This window comes from Schistocerca piceifrons, chromosome 3 (genome assembly GCF_021461385.2).
Source record: "Schistocerca piceifrons isolate TAMUIC-IGC-003096 chromosome 3, iqSchPice1.1, whole genome shotgun sequence".
In the NCBI taxonomy this organism is placed as follows: domain Eukaryota; kingdom Metazoa; phylum Arthropoda; class Insecta; order Orthoptera; family Acrididae; genus Schistocerca; species Schistocerca piceifrons.
Genome location: NC_060140.1, coordinates 218551389 through 218571741, shown reverse-complemented (window position 1 = coordinate 218571741; position 20353 = coordinate 218551389). Strand labels below are relative to the sequence as shown.

At 38.3% G+C, this 20353-nt stretch overlaps 1 protein-coding gene across 1 annotated transcript in view; it reads left to right on the top strand.

The window, feature by feature from the left end:
- Positions 1 to 386: 386 nt before the first annotated feature.
- Positions 387 to 20353, top strand: part of LOC124789086 (opsin, ultraviolet-sensitive) — a 71001-nt gene continuing 51034 nt past the window's right edge. Inside the window, exon 1 of the mRNA XM_047256377.1 lies at positions 387 to 583. Within this exon, the coding sequence (XP_047112333.1) occupies positions 528 to 583 (56 nt within the window). The 5' untranslated portion in view covers positions 387 to 527. The remainder of the gene's footprint in view (positions 584 to 20353) is intronic.

The following is a 20353-nucleotide window of genomic DNA, read 5'->3' as shown; positions in this document are numbered from 1 at the left end:
ACTGAGATTTTTACAGAACATTATACTAATTAGGGAAGAAATGTTATTTTGTATATTTTCACATTTTGTGTATCACTTTCGTCCACTGAATACCTTTTTTGCATTTTATGTTTGCAAACTCTACAGTACATATATATTATTACAACAAAGATGTCAGATTGCTCTAACATTGCGAAGAGGATTTAACACTGCTATTGTGAATTGTATAATTCTATCATCCAAAGGATTATTCTCACAGCTGACATGGCACAAGCACTTCACAAGCTTCAGGCTTAATGTTCTGCTGTATCAGTAATCTGCTTCTACCTCAACCACTACACTGATAGGAGTACACTGGCCTATATAAATGCCTGGCTTTCAGTAATAGATCCAGTTGCTTATCCAGCTGGGTAATTGGATAGTCCTCTATAGCTGCTGATCTTGGCTCTGTTTACGTACGGAGGTCTAATCTCCTATTAATCGGATACATCCAAGTCACCACACATATAAAAGGAGACCTGGATTACACTCAACTGTAGTAGCCCAGGATGCAGCTCCAAAGCAGTGATTATTCAAACTCCACCGTGGTGGGACCCGAAGCAAGGTACACAAAAAAAATCAAGATTTTTCACTTTTAAAAGTAACTACCTATTTTTTAACCATATTAGGGAAAATTTCTCTATTTTCAGAGAGTAAACACTATCTGGAGCTACATTTTTGTTTATAAATTATATATAGATGTGAAATCATAGAAAAGTAGTAATCCATGGACAAAGTTTGCATATTTAATAGTGATGACAATAATATGATCATGGTTATGTGTGATACAAGTTTTTACTTGGACGTAACTTCAGCATTACATGTTAATGTCAGTGTCCTCACTAGAAATGATATAGATGTGTAGTTCCAAAACTGTGAACTAAATTGCCTTTTGAGGTCCCAAATTGGAATTTTTCTCCAAACGACATAATCCTTTTGTCTTGTCTTAATTTACCCTAACAAGGTGTGAATGGATTTACCACAAACAACCTGCTAACTTGATCTTAGCAACAAACTTGTTGGAGGCACTTATTGTACTCACCTTTCAACAATTATGTCAAATATTAAGACAATGTATAAAGACACAATAATAATTCTAAGAAAAAGGAGAATTTCAAAGAATCAGTACATATGATGTGCACAAATGAAGATATAAAGTCAAGTGAAATTTTTTATTCTTAATTCTGATAGCTTCATTTATCCTTGCATTCTTTAAATTTTCAGGATGAAGGAACACCATTAAATTAAAAGAGAAAACACACACACACACACACACACACATATCTATAAACTATGATAACCAGATGAAACTACTTGTGTATGTTTTATAGAAAACAGACTGTGAAGTACCTGGGCAGCTAGTACCTCATTTTGTGAATGGTTGCAAGCATGTTCATCCCAACACTCAAATCAGCCCTGTGTAGTTCTCACAGTGCAGATAAATAATGATTAATGTCTAGTACAGAGTATGTTGACAGAGCAAGATCTTGTGAAGCTGCTGCCAGGCAGCTAAAATTAGCCAGGATTTCAACTAGGGGGACACAACTTACATCAGTTTTGTGTTGAATGATGCAATAATTTTGAGATTTCACAATGAATGGCTCTGCTACATTTTCTAGTAGTCTATATCCGTTACATTTTCTGGCTTTCCTCAAACTGATTCTGCTTCTCACTGGGAAACTGTCACTTTAATTATAACACATTGATTAATCCTTCATTTTTTTCTATTATTTGTTATGAAAATTAGTTGGCATTGTGATGTGATGGCATCATCATTACAATGAATCAACACATTATTGCATCAGCTAACATCATGTTAAGGCTAATGAGCTCATTATTAGCATGCAATCAATTTTCTTGTGAACAGTACAATATTAAAAATTGACTAGCCTAAACATTCTTGTAAGAGTAAGAGTGGTGTAAGCAGTACATTCTGGATTGCTTTTAACTATAGATGAATGCATTCAGAATGTTGTACTTCCTGCTAAGTACAAAAGACCAGAATTCAGGCAATAAAGTTTCTGTTAAATAATTATTACCAATCACATCTGAGATAAAGAAGAGTTATGTTTTCTTTATTCTTATCAGACTCAAGATCTTACTTAGTCCAAAATATAGTAACAAAATTAGTATGTTTAGCATACAAAAGTAAAACCTTTGGCTGTGACCCACCCAACACAAGCCTCTTCTGAAATGTCAGATCAACAGACAGTTGTTGCCATTTATTTGATCAGTCAGTGGTGCTTTGTATTAACTCATTTTCATAACATCAGCTTCTTTTCACATTCACATGCTATTGCCTTATTAGATTGGGGTGAAAGTCCTCTGAAGGTTACTGAAACAGTTTCAGGAATAAGGTACACAATATTGAAGCTCTGATACCACAGCAGATCATGCCTTCATGATGTTGTCTCTCTCTTCTGCTTACAATCCTTATGTGTTCTATATTTAACAGTCTCTCTTTCTCTTAAACCTCACCAATATGAACAATCTCTTATAGCCCTGATTTGAATAGCTAAAGGAGCCTTAGAAAGTTTGTGCCTAGTCTCAGTTCTTCAAGATTCTTTCAAAACATTGTGTTATAAAAGTATAAAAAAAATTCTCTTTAGTGCCTTGTTGCCATACTTACATAAATTTTTTCCAGACATCAAAGCCTCACCAGTATTATCTAAAAATATTGCCCTCTTAAACAATTTTCTGGAATGACATTAACTTATTTTTCCACCACTTCTTGGTAGAAGAACATCATAATTATACATGAAAAGGATGCTATTGTGGATGTTCTACAGTAATAATTCATTTAGTTAACCAGTTTTTGGCTTACAAGGCCATAATTAGACTTTTAGTAACTATTGTTGTCAAAGATGATATAATATTGAAAAAGATGTTAGACATCAAGAGGGAGCTACAATCTCTGAGTAAATGTCATCTTTGATAGCACTATGCTTATGTGGTCAAAAATCTTAAAATAAAACAGCAGGTAAATTTAAAGGTAAAAAGGCCAGAAAACATTAACACTTAACATAAAAAATTAACATATTTATTTTTCTGTACAAGATTAATTTTCTTTAATATTTATTATCTGCAATATTAATTTTTCTGTAATAGTAGCCACACTTTTAGGGGTGTCCAGTTCATTCAAGCTTTTGTGTGCAACAGTAGGTATGGAGTACATGAAATGATTACATTTACAGATCAATAGCACAAGCAGTTCTGAGGTACCAGGTATCGACCCATGCTGAAACACCCATATTAGTAAGTGGTGTAGCCGCCATGGGCGGCAATGTAGGTGCTGACTCTGGCATCCAGTCAATTGTACAGATGGTTAATACTGTTCTGGGATACACTGTGCCACGCCTGCTTCACCTGTTCATTTAGTTCTGTAAGAGTTGTTTGTTGATGAGTCACTTCTTGTCCCATCATATACCACATGAGCTCAATTGGAAAAAGTCTGGAGATTGTGCTGGTGAGGGATGTTGCTGCATGTCTTGTTGAGGACGTTAAGTTTCACAGACAGTGTTTGATTGAGCATTATACTGTTGGAACAACACATCGCCTTTCTGGTGCAAGAATGGCAAAAGAACTGACCTAACGAGATTCTGCACTATTGAGCACTGATCAGTCTTCCCTCCAGAAATACCAAACGAGAATGAGAGTTGTAGCTTACCACACCCCAGGCCATAAGCCGTGTGGTGGGGCCAGTGTATCTTGGAAGAATGTACTCTACAACTCAGTACTCACCAGTTCCATGTTGTACGCACACACGACCATCATTTGCATGCAGATAGACTCTGCTTTCATCGCAGAGGACCATGGCACATGGCACATCTTCCAAGTGATCCTCTGGTGGCACCAGCCGAGCCATGGACATTGATGCTGTGGTATGAGAGGAAGATGGGCTAGAGGTATGCATGCCCATATTTCCAGTGCTAATAACAAGTTTGCAACAGTTGGTGTTGTCACATCGGGGCTCACAAGCTCTTTTACCGGTGCTGTGGTAGCTATATGATCTGCCACTGCTGCCCTTACAATACCAGGATCCTGGTGAGCATCTGGGATGTGTGGACGTCCAGAACTTCATCTACAGGTGTAAGAATGTTCATGTGACCACTGATACCAGCATCATTGCAAACTGACATAGCAGGTCCAACTTTGTGGTAATTCTACAAAAGAACCATCTCCTGTCACTCAGAAGACCACAATTTTATCTCTTTCAAACTCACTCAGTTGGGCTGTTGGAAGCACAATTGTGTCACAGTGGCACGGTTGCTTGCTTGTTTCACATATTTGCGCCACCCTGAGCTTTCTGGCTGTGAGCATTCCCTATTAAAGGGTAGACACTGATGGCGTTCTGATAGCCTTGCCATTATGCTATCTGCTGCCAGATGATGCTGAAACCATTATCAGTACATCTACTATCCCACAGATGGCATATGCCACCATTGGATGTAAACTGATGTCCTTCCAGGTGTACTAATTTTTTCCCAGCAGTGTATTTACAATGTTGAACACCAAAATGTGAAATAAATAAATAACAAAATAAATAGGCAAATGCTGGAAAGAAACAAGAGATGATAGTCGTAGAAGAAAAACTCAGACTGATCCATTTCAAGTTATGGATTTGAGATTTGCTGCAGTAAAGAACTTGAGATACCTGCTCAAATGAACTCAACATAAATCTGTATGTAGAGCAATGGATTATATATGCACCCAGGGCTTAACTTCAAAGTATGAAACAGAAACACTAACATCAAGGCTTCTAAGATGAAAAATTAATTTGTTGAAACCGGTAAAGTGAAATAAACTCTGTGCGACTGATGACTGAATTTTATTCTGAAATATATACTACAGCTGCTGAAAAATAACAACCGTGAATAAAATAATAATATAGTTTGATAATAGTAACTGTGGAGTTATATGTAACTGAAACCTTGAGTATTGCATTTGCAAATGACAAGAAAATATGTTTTAGCTCAAAATGACAAAGAAAATATTTGGTCCAGCACAGGACACTGATGGCTTTTGGAAATTATTTAGCAGCTTAATATTGTCCAAAAAATTGAAGCAAGAACACACTGGTGGGCAGGAAATGTGGCTCATAAACATGAACACATTCCTGCCAGAGCTGTGATGGTAGCCAGGTACTAAGCAACAAATCCATGTCATAGACCTTGGAAGTGCTGAATGAGTGATATCATACAAGACCTTTGAGAGTCAAAGATAACTGAATGTGAAATACCCAATAACTCAGTTACTTGGGGCAAACTGTGAGGTTAGCATGTCATCTCAAAGGTCAATATTAGATGTTGTATAGAATTCAAAGAGACATGCTCTTAGATGGATCATGGTCTTGGATATGAAAAGAGTTCAAAAGGTGGCCTTCAAATGGACAATGGACTATCCATCTATGTTCTTGAAACTGATATAACACAGTGGAAACAATTGTCACAGAATGAAGAGGAATGCAAAACTGCTGTGATGAGAGTGTGCCTCTGAGGGTAGCTAAAGATGAAAGTGTGGAGAAGTGACTTGCAACAGTCAATGTGAATTGTTTAAGCAGTATTCTACAATGTGAGGTGGAGATTGCATGGCTACATTTAGAGCCACTACATTACTGATTCAGCTTAAAGGCCATTGTCTTGGCTGAAAACTTCTTGGGTCACTAATATCTATGCTTTCAATCACTGTAGAAAGTAGTAAATGGATAGATAAAAAAAATCTCCTCAGCAAGTAGTGGCAGGGTACACACACACAAAAGGATTTAACGTTTATAAGCTTTCAGAGCCAGTGACTCTTCTTCTGGCAGAAGAGTTGAAGGGGAAGGAAGGGGGGTGAAGGAAAAGAACTAGAGAGGTTTAGGGAAAGGGGTACAGTTCAGAAAAGTCACCCAGAACCCCAGGTCAGGGGAGACTTACCGGACGGGATGAGAAGGAAAGACTGATTGTTGGGAACTGCACAGTACAAGATTTGAAAGCCTGAGAGCCTTCAAGTTTTCAAATCTCCCACGGTGCAGTCCCCAACAACCAGTCTTTCCTTCTCATCCCATCTTGTAAGTCTCCCCTGACCTGGGGTTCTGGGTGATTTTTCTGAACTGTACCCCTTTCCTTAAACCTCTCCAGTCCTTTTCCTTCACCCCTCTTCCTTCCTCTTCAGCTCTTCTGCCAGAAGAAGGAACCACTGGCTACAAAAGCTTGTAAACATTATATCCTTTTGTGTGTTTGTTCTCCTGCTGCCACTTGGTGAGTGGATTTTTTATCTGTCCATTTACATTATATTAACTATAGCATGTAAGACTTTTGTCTACCACAATACTTTCATTTCCTCAGAATGAAAATATGCTCTCTGTGCTTTGATGTTAACTTGGTAGATTAATAAACATGTCAACAATGGTGAATGACAGCAGCTAATCCTGTATACATGAAAAGACGTTTTTAATCATTCAAGGTGACAGCTGTGGAATTTTATTAAAATGTAGCAAATGACTTTGGTGTCTGCAGGAAGCAGTGTTCTTACTTCACTCCAGTCTCCAATTCTGGGTAACTATATGAGTAAATACATTATTTACAAAAGAGGCTCTAAAATGTAAACTGGTTTCCATAAATCAGAGAAAAGTCACAAAACCAAAAGGAACATAGAAAAACAAAAATTGGTTGGTTGCGTTGATTTGGGGGAAGAGACCAAACTGCGAGGTCACTGGTCTCATCAGATTAGGGAAGGATAGGGAAGGAAGTCGGCCGTGCCCTTTCAAAGATACCAACCCGGCATTTGCCTGAGGCGGTTTAGGGAAATCACGGAAAATCTAAACCAGAATGGCCAGACACAGGATTGAACTGTCATCCTCCCGAACGCAAGTCCAGTGTGCTAACCACTGCGCCACCTTGCTTGGTAAAAACAAAAATTAACTGACATAAAATCTGGGTATTTTGATATCATATTAGTGCAGCACAAAAGTAAGAAAAGCAAACTAGGGGTGATGCAGTTTATTTGCATTATTAGTATATGGCAGATAATTGCATGCTTGTGGTTAGGGCAACACTTATTACTCCAAGATTGAGGGAGAAGCATTGAGATGATTAAAAAAGCTAATCAAGTCTTGAGGACCACATGGTGACTGGCTGGTGTGTCATTCTGTCATCTCACACTATGTGGATGTGGTATGGAGGGGCATGGGGTCAGCACTGTTTTCAACTTTTCAGACCTTGGATCCTCTACTTTTCATTCAAGTAGCCACTAAATTGGTATCATGAGGCTGAGTGCATCCAATCAGACACGTTGATCATTTGGCTATGAAGGCAAGCATTGAGATGGCTAACTATATCAAATTCCCTTTGCCATGTACATTTTATGGATCTACAAACTATGGATATTGATATATATATATAATGACTTGAAGATCAACGCATCAATGACAAAACTACAATGGATGGCTATTGTCACATTAGAGGCAGGTCAAACTAAGATGTATGCTAGCAGGAAGTTAAATGCACTCCTGTTTATTGTTCCTAAACTGGGGTTACTATTTTTAACTGCTTGTTAGGATACAGAAACATCAGCCAAGAGCAACCATGTTCTCTGTATGATTCTTGTTAATGATCAATATTTATGATGATGTGCATTCAAATGAATAGAGCCACAACCTAATTCTAATTATGGTACACCTAATTATGGTGATATCACCAGTGCTGTGTGCAGGAGGCTTCACATAGGTAATTCAATGGGACAAATAACTTAAATGCCAGACACAGTTTATCACTGAAAAAAGTGCTTGCAAAGGTCATATTAACAATTGCAGTGGACTACATATCAATGGATGACTGTTCTCTTAACTGGCAAGGCCCAGTTTAGTGTGAATGCTGGTAGCCACATTTTGCTTTTCAGATGAGCTAGAAGTCATTGTTATATACCAAATACCAAATTTTGACAGTGATCCAAGCCACTATCCTCAACAGTATCGAACACATTCCATATGCTGCACCATTTCCTGAAGTTAATGCCGACACTTCTTTTCATACACCAAATGGCAGTCCTTGTCTGTTCATTGTAAACCTGTTCCAAATTTGATTATAAATTATTTGCCTTGCATTTGTGAATTTATTGGTCCTTTAAATTGCATTTTGTACATCTATGTCCCCATAAAATCTGTACACACATTCTTATTCTGTTGAGCACACGGTAGCTCGCTCTTCCCATTGTACCAGTTATTAAGGTTTATTCCTGTGGGAAGAAGGATTGTACAAACATCTCTTTGCATGCTGTACTTAGTTACATATTGACTTTGCCACCCCTGTTGGATCACTATGTAGGTGACTGCAGTACATTCCTACATTAATCATTTAATATTAGTTCCTGAAACTTATTAAGTAGACTTTCATGGTATAATTTGTGTCTAACTACAAGTGTTTGCCAGATCAGTTCTTCCAGAACCTGGATGTGTTCTCCCTTGCGTCAAACAAATCTGTGACGATGTGCTGTATTCAGTTTTGTAGATTCAATATCCCCTGCTAGTTCTCTTTGGTATGGGTCACACACACTTGAATAATATTCTAGGATGGGTAACCTAAGTGTTTTGTAAGCAATCTGCTTTGTAGACTGATTGTATTTCCCTAGTATTTCCCCAATAAACTGAATTCTGTCACCTGCTTTACTTACGACTGAGCTACTTGATTATTCCACTTCATATCCCTAATATCCCCACAAATTATGATGTACCTTGGTTTTGTGCAAGTTGATTAATAGCAACTGTGACTCATTGATTTTATAGTCATACAATATTATGGCTCTCTCTCTCTCTCTCTCTCTCTCTCTCTCTCTCTCTCTCTCTCTCTCTCTCTCCCTCTCTTTTTTTTATTTTTTATTTTTTTCACTGTCCGAAGTGCAAAATCTTACATTTCAAGCATGTTCCCAATCTTTGTATCACTTTGAAATCTTATCAAGATCTGACTGAACAATTGTGCAACATTTTTTAGACAGCACTACACTGCTTCATCTACAAGAAGTCTGAGTTACTATTAATATGGTTTGCTAGGTCATTAAATTACAACATGAACAGTGAGGGTCCTCACACACTTGTCTAGGGCATACCTGAAGTTACTACTATTTTGTTGGTGACTTGCTATTCAAGATAACATGCTGAGTCTCTCTTTCAACACGTCCTCAATCCAGTCACAAATTTTACTTGATACCCCATACTGTCGGACTCTTGATAATAAGTATTTCTGATGCTAAATCAAATGCTTTTTGAAAATCAAGATATGCTGCACCTACCCTACTTGATTGCCCTCGATTCATGGCTTTCAATATGTCACACGAGAAAAGAGCATGTTGGGCTTCTCATGACCAATATTTTCAGAAGTCATGCTAGTTGGCATGGGGCAGAGGGGAGGTGGAATTCTGTTCAAGACAGCCATTACATCTGAGATATCAGCATATGTTTAAGGTTCAACAACAAGTGGATGTCAGGGATATTCCATGGTAGTTTGGCTGATCATTTCTGCTGCCATTTTTGTAGATGGGTATGACTTCTGCTTTTTTTCTGACCACATAGCACGGTTTTTTGTTGGAATCTATGGTATATTATGGTTAAAAGAACTACAAATTCAGTATAGAATATCAGTATTCCATCAGGCCATGAACCTTTGTCCACTTTTAACAATTTCAGCTTTTTCTCTAAGCCTTTGACACTAATGTGTGTTTCACCCACCTGTGCGATGGCATGAGCATTAAATTGGGGCAATACTCATGGACTTGTAAAGATACATTTGAATGCAGACTTCAGCATTTTTGCTTTGCTGCCCTCACTTTCAGTTCTTGTGTCAAGGCAACAGTGTTTTAGCTCAGTAAGGAACTATAGCTAAAATTAGATGAAAAACTGACCACAGCTTGTGATGGGAAGGACCCTCCAAGGCATACACTCACTCTAGATGAATTTTTAATGAAAGAGACCATTGCATAATAGGTGTAAAATAAAGCATGGGGCTATAGATAGAGAATGCAACACATTTACTTGTCAGGAAATAAATGTGTGTAGTCTTGCTGTCATAGCAGAATATCACCGAAAGATCTCTCACAAAACACAGAAATTGTGGTCATGTGTAAAAGCTGTTGGTGGAACCACAGTTAGTGTCCATGTACTTACAGGCCCATGGTCACTGATACCAGTTTCAATATGGAAATAATCAGAGAGGTTAGGTCTAATGCGTGGACCAGTCTGAACCCCTTTTACTGGGAAATGGAGAAGGCATCACAATACACAATTCAAAACTAGATGAACAATACAAAGAGCTTAACATAGTTGGAGTGACAAAAACGAAAAGACTCCATAGGTCAGGACCATATAGCGTAAATGAGAGAAATGACATGGCCCAAAACTGCAATGGACTGGATCCCATCAGACAGCAGAACAGTGGGAAGACTGAGGAAGAGAGGGATGGATGAGGTAAAACAAGACTTGCTGCTGCCAACATTGTTAAAGAACAGGATACAAGTAACAAAAGACAGAAGCAAATGGAGAGCCTCAAGTATGCTGTTGCATGGTCCTCTGGGCATGATTGCAAGAAGTAAAGTAAGTAAATCTATTTGATGGAATATTTAGTGACAGTGAAGATGATAACCACTCACACAATTAATAAGGGAATGTCATTCATGTAGAATTTCCTTCAGTTGTGGTATCTTATAAGTCTTTTCCACCATTGCACCACTCCTATGAAAGTCATGAAATCAAAGTAGGTCCAAATGGTACTTTACTTACTAGTAAGTGCTACACAATATTTCATATTCTATTAGGCATTATGACCATTCTATAGTAGAAAATCTTGGTTTTTGGTAATAGTTAATTGGTATCGAAACTATAAATTACTAAGGCGTTTTTCGCAAAAACACGAAATTATTTCATCACTAGGCAAATGGAGGCAAATGTAAAGAATTAAAGACTCTCTGCTGTGCAAAACATTCATTTCAAAATGAAAAATTAACAGCTTTGTTAACGTGAAGATACGGAACTGACAAATATATAATATATTCAAACATCTTTTTCGTATAGACTAGAACAGTCAGAATTGAGCGATGATTCATTGTTGATAGAGAAAATAGTTTCCAATGTTGAACATTTTATACAAAAAGTTCTCAATATAAAACGGTACCATTATTTGCCCCTATATTGGGTGTAAGAATGACCTCTCGCATTATGTATCATAAAACGTAAGGAATACAAAATATTTGGGAAAAGAAAATAGTCAAATTTTTAGTCTGAAAGTAAGAAATAAAAGATGTTACAGCAACATTTGACGTGCCTTTTGAATGCTTCTCGAAATTATGCACAGAAAATGGAATGCAGATTGATAACGCCCATTTCCTTACCTGATATTCGAAAGAATCTCTATGAAAAAATTTTTGACACACCTTTGGGCAACAATAACAGATAAACACGTCAAACGCATACAACAGCAAACAGCATGTGGTCTATATAATACACCAGACAAATGTCTTCTAGTCCATTCTAAGTTCAACACTGAACTTTAAGCACTCAATCTTTCGAGCTTTCGACGGGCACGTCAAATGGTTGTCTAATTTGTTTTATTTCTTACTTTTAGACAAATCGTTTCACGAAAGTATGACAGATGGTTCAAATGCCTCTGAGCACTACGGGACTTAACTTCTGAGGTCATCAGTCCCCTAGAACTTAGAACTACTGAAACCTAACTAACCTAAGGAGATCACACACATCCATGCCCGAGGCAGGATTCGAACCTGCCACCGTAGCGGTCGCGCTGTTCCAGACTGTAGCGCCTAGAACCGCGCGGCCACTTATGCCGGCCAAAAGTTTGACACTGCTTTTTCCAGTTTTGCATTTTCGTGTTTTGTTCAGAAATCATGATCTTTTTGACTCCCTGTTTGCTTTTCTGCCGTCTCCTAATCTCATACTGCCCTGGATTTAGGACTTGATTTGAAGGAATCCATTTTGACAGTTAGATGACACAACAATGCAACTTTTTATCCCGAAACGGCTAGGTCTTGAAGAGCTGAACTTCACGGTACTTCATTTACATAGTTAGCAGCAGCTGCTAGTGAAATATTCCATTTTCTCTCAAATCACTAATTATCTTTTCTTAATTACGGTCCATTGGTTACTTTAAAACAATAATTTTTTCCATTTCCTACTCTTCGTTTGGTCGTGAAAATTCGAACAAAAACGCATCATGTAATCTAGAGGAAGCCTTGTTTTCGCTCCGCTCAAACATTTGACCATAAACAGCCATAATGGCCGGCCGGTATGGCCGAGCGGCTCTAGGCGCTTCAGTCTGGAACCGCGCGACTGCTACGGTCGCAGGTTCGAATCCTGCCTCGGCCATGGATGTGTGTGATGTCCTTAGGTTAGTTAGGTTTAAGTAGTTCTGAGTTCTAGGGGACTGATGACCTCAGATGTTCAGTCCCATAGCGCTCAGAGTCATTTGAGCCATAATAATCGCAAGTTAAGCAACTGCCGGTACCCGAGTTCGTTTGAAAAATAACATGTGAACAGAAAGACAGTGTAACGCTCAGTGTAAACAGCTAGGCGCTTTTCGCCATTGCACTTCTCTAAAGCCCACTTTACACCTAAGCGAACTTGCATCAGCGAACGTGAATTCCCCTTAGAGTAGTGCAGACCAGCCCACCGTGCCGGCCTCCGAGACCAATGGTGTCTGGCCCAGCTAGCCGCAGTCGACACGGCTACGTGCCGGCTGCCTCAGCTCAGCAGACAGGGCGGGCCGCTGCAGTGCGGCTAACGCTAGGTGGCAATCCACAGAAATACTTTTCGCATGTCACTGGGTAGAGGAAGGTTCCAAGTTTTATGTTCGGGCAGACACTGTACTATGTAGTCAGCATTAGAACCATGCGTTGTTCGAGAAACATTCGGTAGTCCATTTCATGCCACACATGAATCGGAAAAATTCTAGTGTCCTATTCCACTCGTCAGCCTTGAGAAATGACGTTATACCAGAGGCAAGGACACTAGATAGAGGCAATATTTGAAACATAGACCATATATAACATAGACTGCGCATGTCCCTATCTCTGTCGTGTTAACACCTGAAACCGACATCTAAGTCGCGTGGCTCGGGGCAGAAAGCAGAGTTACTGTCATTACGCGGTGTGTGAAGTGGAGCTGACTGTTACAGTTTCTCTCATTTATAGCTGAAAACAAGCATTGATTCTGACAATTCAACTAACTGTAGCACTACTGTTACACATGTGGTAGTGCAGTTAACCTAGTTTCTACAAATTCCTGATAATAGAGCGGTGGTTATCGTTTTTATATGTGGTCAAGCTGAAACGTATTGACAGCTCTTTTGACAAGCGACAGGATGTTTTTTAGTGAATAATTGTTCTTCTTTTTGTACTTTGAATTCTTGTAGTTCACGGCTTCCACAGTTTTTTTTTTCTAACGGTTCCATAAGAATATGTGTGAAATGCTTTATTAAGGAAGGAAATTCGTGTATATGCATAATGTCAGCTATTTACACAAAATAAGCGACAGGGGCGATTCTATTAAGTTGGCGAAGGTTGGGGGATAATGCGGGGTTTGGGAAAATGGAATATCGCTTAACAATTCAGGGGCGATTCTAGAAGTTGGTGAAGGGTGGGGGGGATAATGTGGGGTTTGGGAAAATGGAATATAGCTTAACAAAAGGAGAGTTGTAGTCCTCCACCGACAAAATGGTAAAATTTGGATTTGCCGGAAGTAGATTTTTGGTAACTGTTTTGGTGTTCAGGGTAAAAAATGTATATTAATAAATAATAAGACGCCCATTTTAAATGAAATGATATTTATTGGTTTAGATAGTAAGCTAACTGCCCCTCTTATTCTTTTGTTAAAATGTGTTTGAAATACATTGCAAATATATTGCTACATAATTATTAAAAAAATGATTGAATCTTTTGGAGTAATATATTCGCTAATTTCTGAAGTCATTTTATCCAGTGAAATATGATACTCCATTGGGGGAGGGGGCTATAGCCCCCCCCCCCCCCTTTGCCACCGCCCCTGATAAGCACGTATTTTTTCCGACTTTTGCTTCAAATGTGTGTGAATTCCAAAGGGAACAAACTGCTTAGGTCATCGGTCCGTAGTCTTACACACTACTGAAACTACCGTAAACTACCTTCTATTAAGAACAACACACACACCCAGGCCTGAGGGAGGACTCGAACCTCCGACGGGAGGAGCCACACAATCCGTGACATGGCGTCTCAAACCTCGCGGCTGACTTTGGCTTCATCTAGTACACATACTGAAACAGTATCAAAATAGGAAGCGTAATATATTGCAAAACGTTGATTACACTGGTGTAGTGTGCTAGATATTAACGATATGTTGTCTCAGAATCTTAGTCTTTCACATAGTTTCACATCCAAGGATCAACACCCATCTTAAATTTCAACTTGTGAAAATACCTCTGCAATTATTTTAAAGTAATTCACTTACCCATCTGAGATTTTCGTCACTATACATTTTTTTTCATACATAATCTGCAGGATACAAAACAAGAGTAATATGAGCATATGTGAAGATTATTGCTTCTGCATCTAGTAAAAAGCAGAACAGTTGATCTGTAACAAAAATGTCGAATTGTGCGCTATAAATGCCTAATGACATCCTCGGCTTCATGTCCCGAGTCACGTGACTCAGATATTGGCTTCATTAAAATGACGTCACGCACAGTCTATCGTCTATGATTTGAAAGTAGCGGATTATGTTCGTAAACAAAGGGAAAAAAATTACGATCACAATTCACGCTTTATTTAGGCACGAATTATATCGAAACGAACTGAAGATGACGGAGATAAATGAGAGCAAAACCAAAGAGAAATATTTATGCGTGAAGTAAATTACTGTTGTAATTTATGCAACTAAGAAAAGCACAGAGAACCTTTAAATAATATTCGTCGTAATATTATAAAATAGAATAAATTTATAACAATAATTATAGAATCTAACGGGGCCACCACTAGCAAGTGAGACTTTTGGGCAGGGAGAATCAAAAATGTAATACAACTACGGGAAAGTAGTATAAATAATAGCATATATGAAAAAGTACCATGAATTTTGGAGAAACTGACACAGAAATCCTTAAACAAAAGCCAGTACATAAATAACAAAATTCACAACAAGTAACAAGTATTGGATCGATCTATATACGTTAATTATAATTACCGATTACAATATTCTTTAGTTTTTTGGAGGAGTTCAGAGAGCAATTAGAAGTGCGGCGATCCTATTACATTTCAGTGCCCACACCTGCTGCAAAAACGACCTGTATAATGAACAGTGCAATAGTTGAAATCGGTAACTAGAATTGACCTATATAGTTTAATCCTAGTTACCGATTACAATATTTGTTATATTTTGTGAATTTTCATTACTTGTGTACAGGCGTTTCTTTTAGGATTTCTGTGTCGGTTTCTCCACGTTTAAGGCTTCTGATTTTTAATTTTTCATATATATAATTATTTATTTCACTTTTTCCGTTGTTGTGTTACATTTTAGTTTCTCCCAGCTCAAATACCCCACTTTCCTGCAGTAGTCCTGTTAATTCAATAATTATTTAATAATAAATTAAGGCTATTTCACAATATTACGACTTAGTAGTGTTATATAATGTAATGGATTTAAGTGTTGTCTGTACTTTTCTCACTCACATAAATTACAATAATAATTTCTTTCAAACACGTGCAATCCTCTTTTTTTATTCTTATTTACTTTAATTACCTTCATATGCTTTCGACATAATTCTTGGCTGAGTAATTAATCATGTGAACTGTGATCGTAATTTTACCGTATGCTACATTCGATGGTTACTTTCAAAGATTGCCTCTGTGTAGAGGCTTTGTCTTAGGTTTGACGCCATTGCTCAAAGCCGACGGGTGGAATCGGACACTAGAATTGACCCCATGAATCAACAGGTCCCTGTTTATTGAACTGACAGCTTCAACAATTCAGTTTCTCAGATCTTGAAAAGCGGCTGCCATAGGTGGGACAAAGACAGCATCTTATACGCGTTCCCACGAAAAAAAAAAAAAAAAATTGTAAGCTTTGAGATCTAGTGACATAAGAGGCCATAAGCAACAAACAGTATTTTGTTGACTGTCTCTTCCTATAGAGTTCTTAAGATAACGCCACACCACAAAGAGAAATTGAGGGAAGGGGGGGGGGGGGGGCAGCCGTCATGCACAAAAATGAAATCATTGGAATCTTCGTGAAATGGAAAAAAAGCATAAACTTCATGAATAGAAATGGCGCGAAACACATACAGTTTTGGTGAGTCTCTTTCGTATTCGACGACACCAGGACTTCCCGACACCCAAATTGTTGCATAATGGCGGTTTACTTTATCCCACACATGTAACGTCGATTCATCCAAAAAGATGAGACGTTCGGAAAAAGTGTCCACAGCGATATCCTGGAGAACTGAAATGGAAAAATCGTAGTTTCTGTTATGGTCTCCGAGAAGCAATTGCTGCAGTTAAGTGCAGCTTGTAACAGCTTGGTCGGTGCGTCCGACCTCATTCATCTTTTGGCTGGGTCGAGCAGATTAGGTAAGGTTAGAATCTAGTCTAAGTATGAGGTAGGTTAGATTGTAACCTCCATGCGTGGGGATGGATACCACGACTCCTCTGTGCTTGAAGACGAGTGCTGCAGTGCGGCATTTGCTATTAAGAAGATGCCTAACGAGCTATATCTGTCTCGAAAAGAACGTTTCGAGTACTGTACACTTTGTCTTCTGCTATATCTGTCTCGAAAAGAACGTTTCGAGTACTGTACACTTTGTCTTCAACTGAGCTGCTGGTATTACCAGAGAAATTTTACGAAATACCCAAGTATTACGAAAACATGTGGGTTTATTGATACGCCACACAAAGATCTCTTCAATACACGTTGTTCAGAGTATGGTTTTGTTATGCTACAATGGCGACTTTGTTGTATAAAGGTTTTTCCACCGAGGTTATGTGCACATAGTCGTTAATTTACTTGGTGAAAGTAGATGTTTCTGTTATAGGATGAACGGACAAAATTTGTATGTGATTAAGCTAGCTAGTATTATTTAATTTATGAAAATTGATTTGCAGTTTCACAGCAGCTCACTTTATTCTAAAAAAACGGTGTACAGTAATGCAATGCTGGCAATAGTTATATTCAGATAATCAGATTCTTGTACTGGCAACACCACTGCCCTTTAAACACTTGCCTAGTGGATTTGAGAATGACGTAACAAGTTTTCTGGTGGCAGTATTACTTCAGATTGAGAGTAGCTTTTAATATATAAAATCAACTATATTACAGTGTATTTCAGGACACTTGTACGATGCATAAGTCCAAAACTGAATTTATAGAATAAATTCCCAATTTCGAGTGTTTTGGGATGCAGGAGTAAAAATATTACCTTTTAAATTAGTATTTAGGGTATGGTAAATAACATCAAACATGTCACACAAAAACTTTGAAACTGTGCTTATCAGAACACGGGAAAGGCCTAAATCATGGGAAAGACGTAATCGCCAGATGTCAAATATCAAAGTATCACTTTTAGTTTTACTTGATCCAGAATTTCATCTTTAACGTACATATTAGATTTTTTAACAGAGCTCAAATCGCACTTCTAGGCAAGGACTAGATCTCTGTTTTCCAGAATTTATTTGAAGTTGTGCAGACATAGGCTACTTGTGAAAGACAAACACGAAGTCTGGCATAAGATACTCTGCACGCCTAAAGCACTGTAAAATGGAAAAACATACATGCACCACATTTACTACGCAATTTATGGAACAGAATAACCAGACTACTGGCATAAAAACGCCAGTAAGTGGTAACACTAATTCGAAGACAGCTAATGGAAGATAATGTAGATGAAGACGAAGTAGGAGATATGATACTGCGTGAAGAGTTTGACACAGCACTGAAAGACCTAAGTCGAAACAAGGCCACAGGAGTAGACAACATTCCATTAGAACTACTGACAGCCTTGGGAGAGCCAGGCCTAACAAAACTCTACCATCTAGTGAGGAAGATCTATGAGACAGGCGAAATACCCTCAGACTTCAAGAAGAATATAATAATTCCAATCCCAAAGAAAGCAGGTGTTGACAGATATGAAAATTAACGAACAGTGTAATGAGCCATGGCTGTAAAATACTAACACGAATTCTTTACAGACGAATGAAAAAACTGGTAGAAGCCGACCTCGGGGAAGATCAGTTTGGATTCCATAGAAATATTGGAACACATGAGGCAATAGTGACTCTACTACTTATCTTAGAAGCTAGATTAAGGAAAGGCAAACCTACGTTTATAGCATTTGTAGACTTGGAGAAAGCTTTTGACAATGTTGACTGCAATATTCTCTTTCAAATTCTGAAGGTGGCAGGGGTAAAATACAGGGAGCGAAAGGCTATTTACAATTTGTACAGAAACCAGATGGCAGTTATAAAGAGTCCGGGGGCATGAAAGTGAAGCAGTAGTTGGGAAGGGAGTGAGACAGGCTTGTAGCTTATCCCCGATGTTAATCTGTATATTGAGCAAGCAGTAAAGGAAACGAAAGAAAAATTCGGTATAGGAATTAAAATCCATGGAGAAGAAATAAAAACTTTGAGATTCACCGATGACATTGTAATTCTGTCAGAGACAGCAAAGAACCTGGAAGAGCAATTGAATGGAATGGACAGTGTCTTGAAAGGAGGATATAAGATGAACGTCAACAAAAGCAAAACGAGAATAATGGAACGTAGTCGAACTAAATCGGGTGATGCTGCAGGAATCAGATTAGGAAATGAGATGCTTAAAGTAGTAAAGGAGTTTTGCTATTTGGGGAGCAAAATAACTGACGATGGTCGAAGTAGAGAGAATATAAAATGTAGACTGACAATGGCAAGGAAAGCGTTTCTGAAGAAGAGAAATTTGTTAACATCGAGTATAAATTTAAGTGTCAGGACGTCGTTTCTGAAAGTATTTGTATGGAGTGTAGCCTTGTATGGAAGTGAAACGCGGACGATAAATAGTTTGGACAAGAAGAGGATAGAAGCTTTCGAAATGTGGTGCTAGAGAAGAATGTTGAAGATTAGATGGGTAGATCACATAACTAATGAGGATGTACTGAATAGAATTGGAGAGAAGAGAAATTTATGGCACAACTTGACTAGAAGAAGGGATCGGTTGTAGGGCATATTCTGAGGCATCAAGGGATCACCAATTTAGTATTGGAGGGCAGTGTGGAAGTTAAAAATCGTAGAGTGAGACCAAGAGATGAATACACTAAACAGATTCAGAAGAATGTAGGTTGCAGTAGGTACTGGGAGATGAAGAAGCTTGCACAGGATAGAGTAGCATGGAGAGCTGCATCAAACCAGTCTCTGGACTGAACACCGCAACAACAACAACAACAACAACTAATGTCAACATACCGCAACCCATAAAGATCCACGAATGCAACTTTAGTAGTAAGATACACCATTCTTGTGACTTGAACAAATTATTTTTCGTGGTTATAATCAATACTAAAGTTACGAATAAAGATTTTGCGTACTTGTGGTATACAATAAACCAGCGATTTCAGTCCATAAATTCCGAGTTACATCCCGGTTATAACATATTTCACCCTCAGGATGCCACAAATTACTCCTTCGACTAAACGTATCAGTTTCCCACAGTCCATGTTTCGTGTCGCCTCTCCCAGCGGAATCCACCAATATCTGTGCCACTACGACAGCAACCTCCGTACAATGACGTCAGAGGATCTATGATTCTCTCTTAAGGCGCACTTGAGCCGACTGCATTCGGTTGTCTTCGACTCGCATTCGCATGCGCTCGCTCGTGTTCGCTCTTTTAGCGACCCGCCGAAGGAAGTTCGCGTCTTCCACTTAGGCGGTAGCAATATAGAAAGCTTTCAGTTTCGTCTGCTTTGCTGTCTACTTTTGTTGTTGACGTTAATTGCGTGAGCGATTGAATGTTCTTAAGAGAATGTTTCGTTGATTATAGAAGAATACTGAAGAGACCTACATCACAAATGAAATATGGCTCGTAGAAAATTGGCAAAGCTCTCAGTGTTCTGACTGGAGACGCGAAAAGACGATAAATTCATGAATGCTTGTTGCCTGCGAGAAAGAACTCAAAAAGCACGATAAATTTCTTAAATGTAAACAATGGTAAATATGTATCTATCCTGCTGATTAAAATTAATAAAAATATACGAAAGACCAGACATTTCGTTGCTTACGTTCATTGTAACTGTAATTACAGGCAAATATATCATGTTGTGTTAAAAGATTTTTGTATCACGAATAAAAATAATTTTTCGGAGTCATTGTA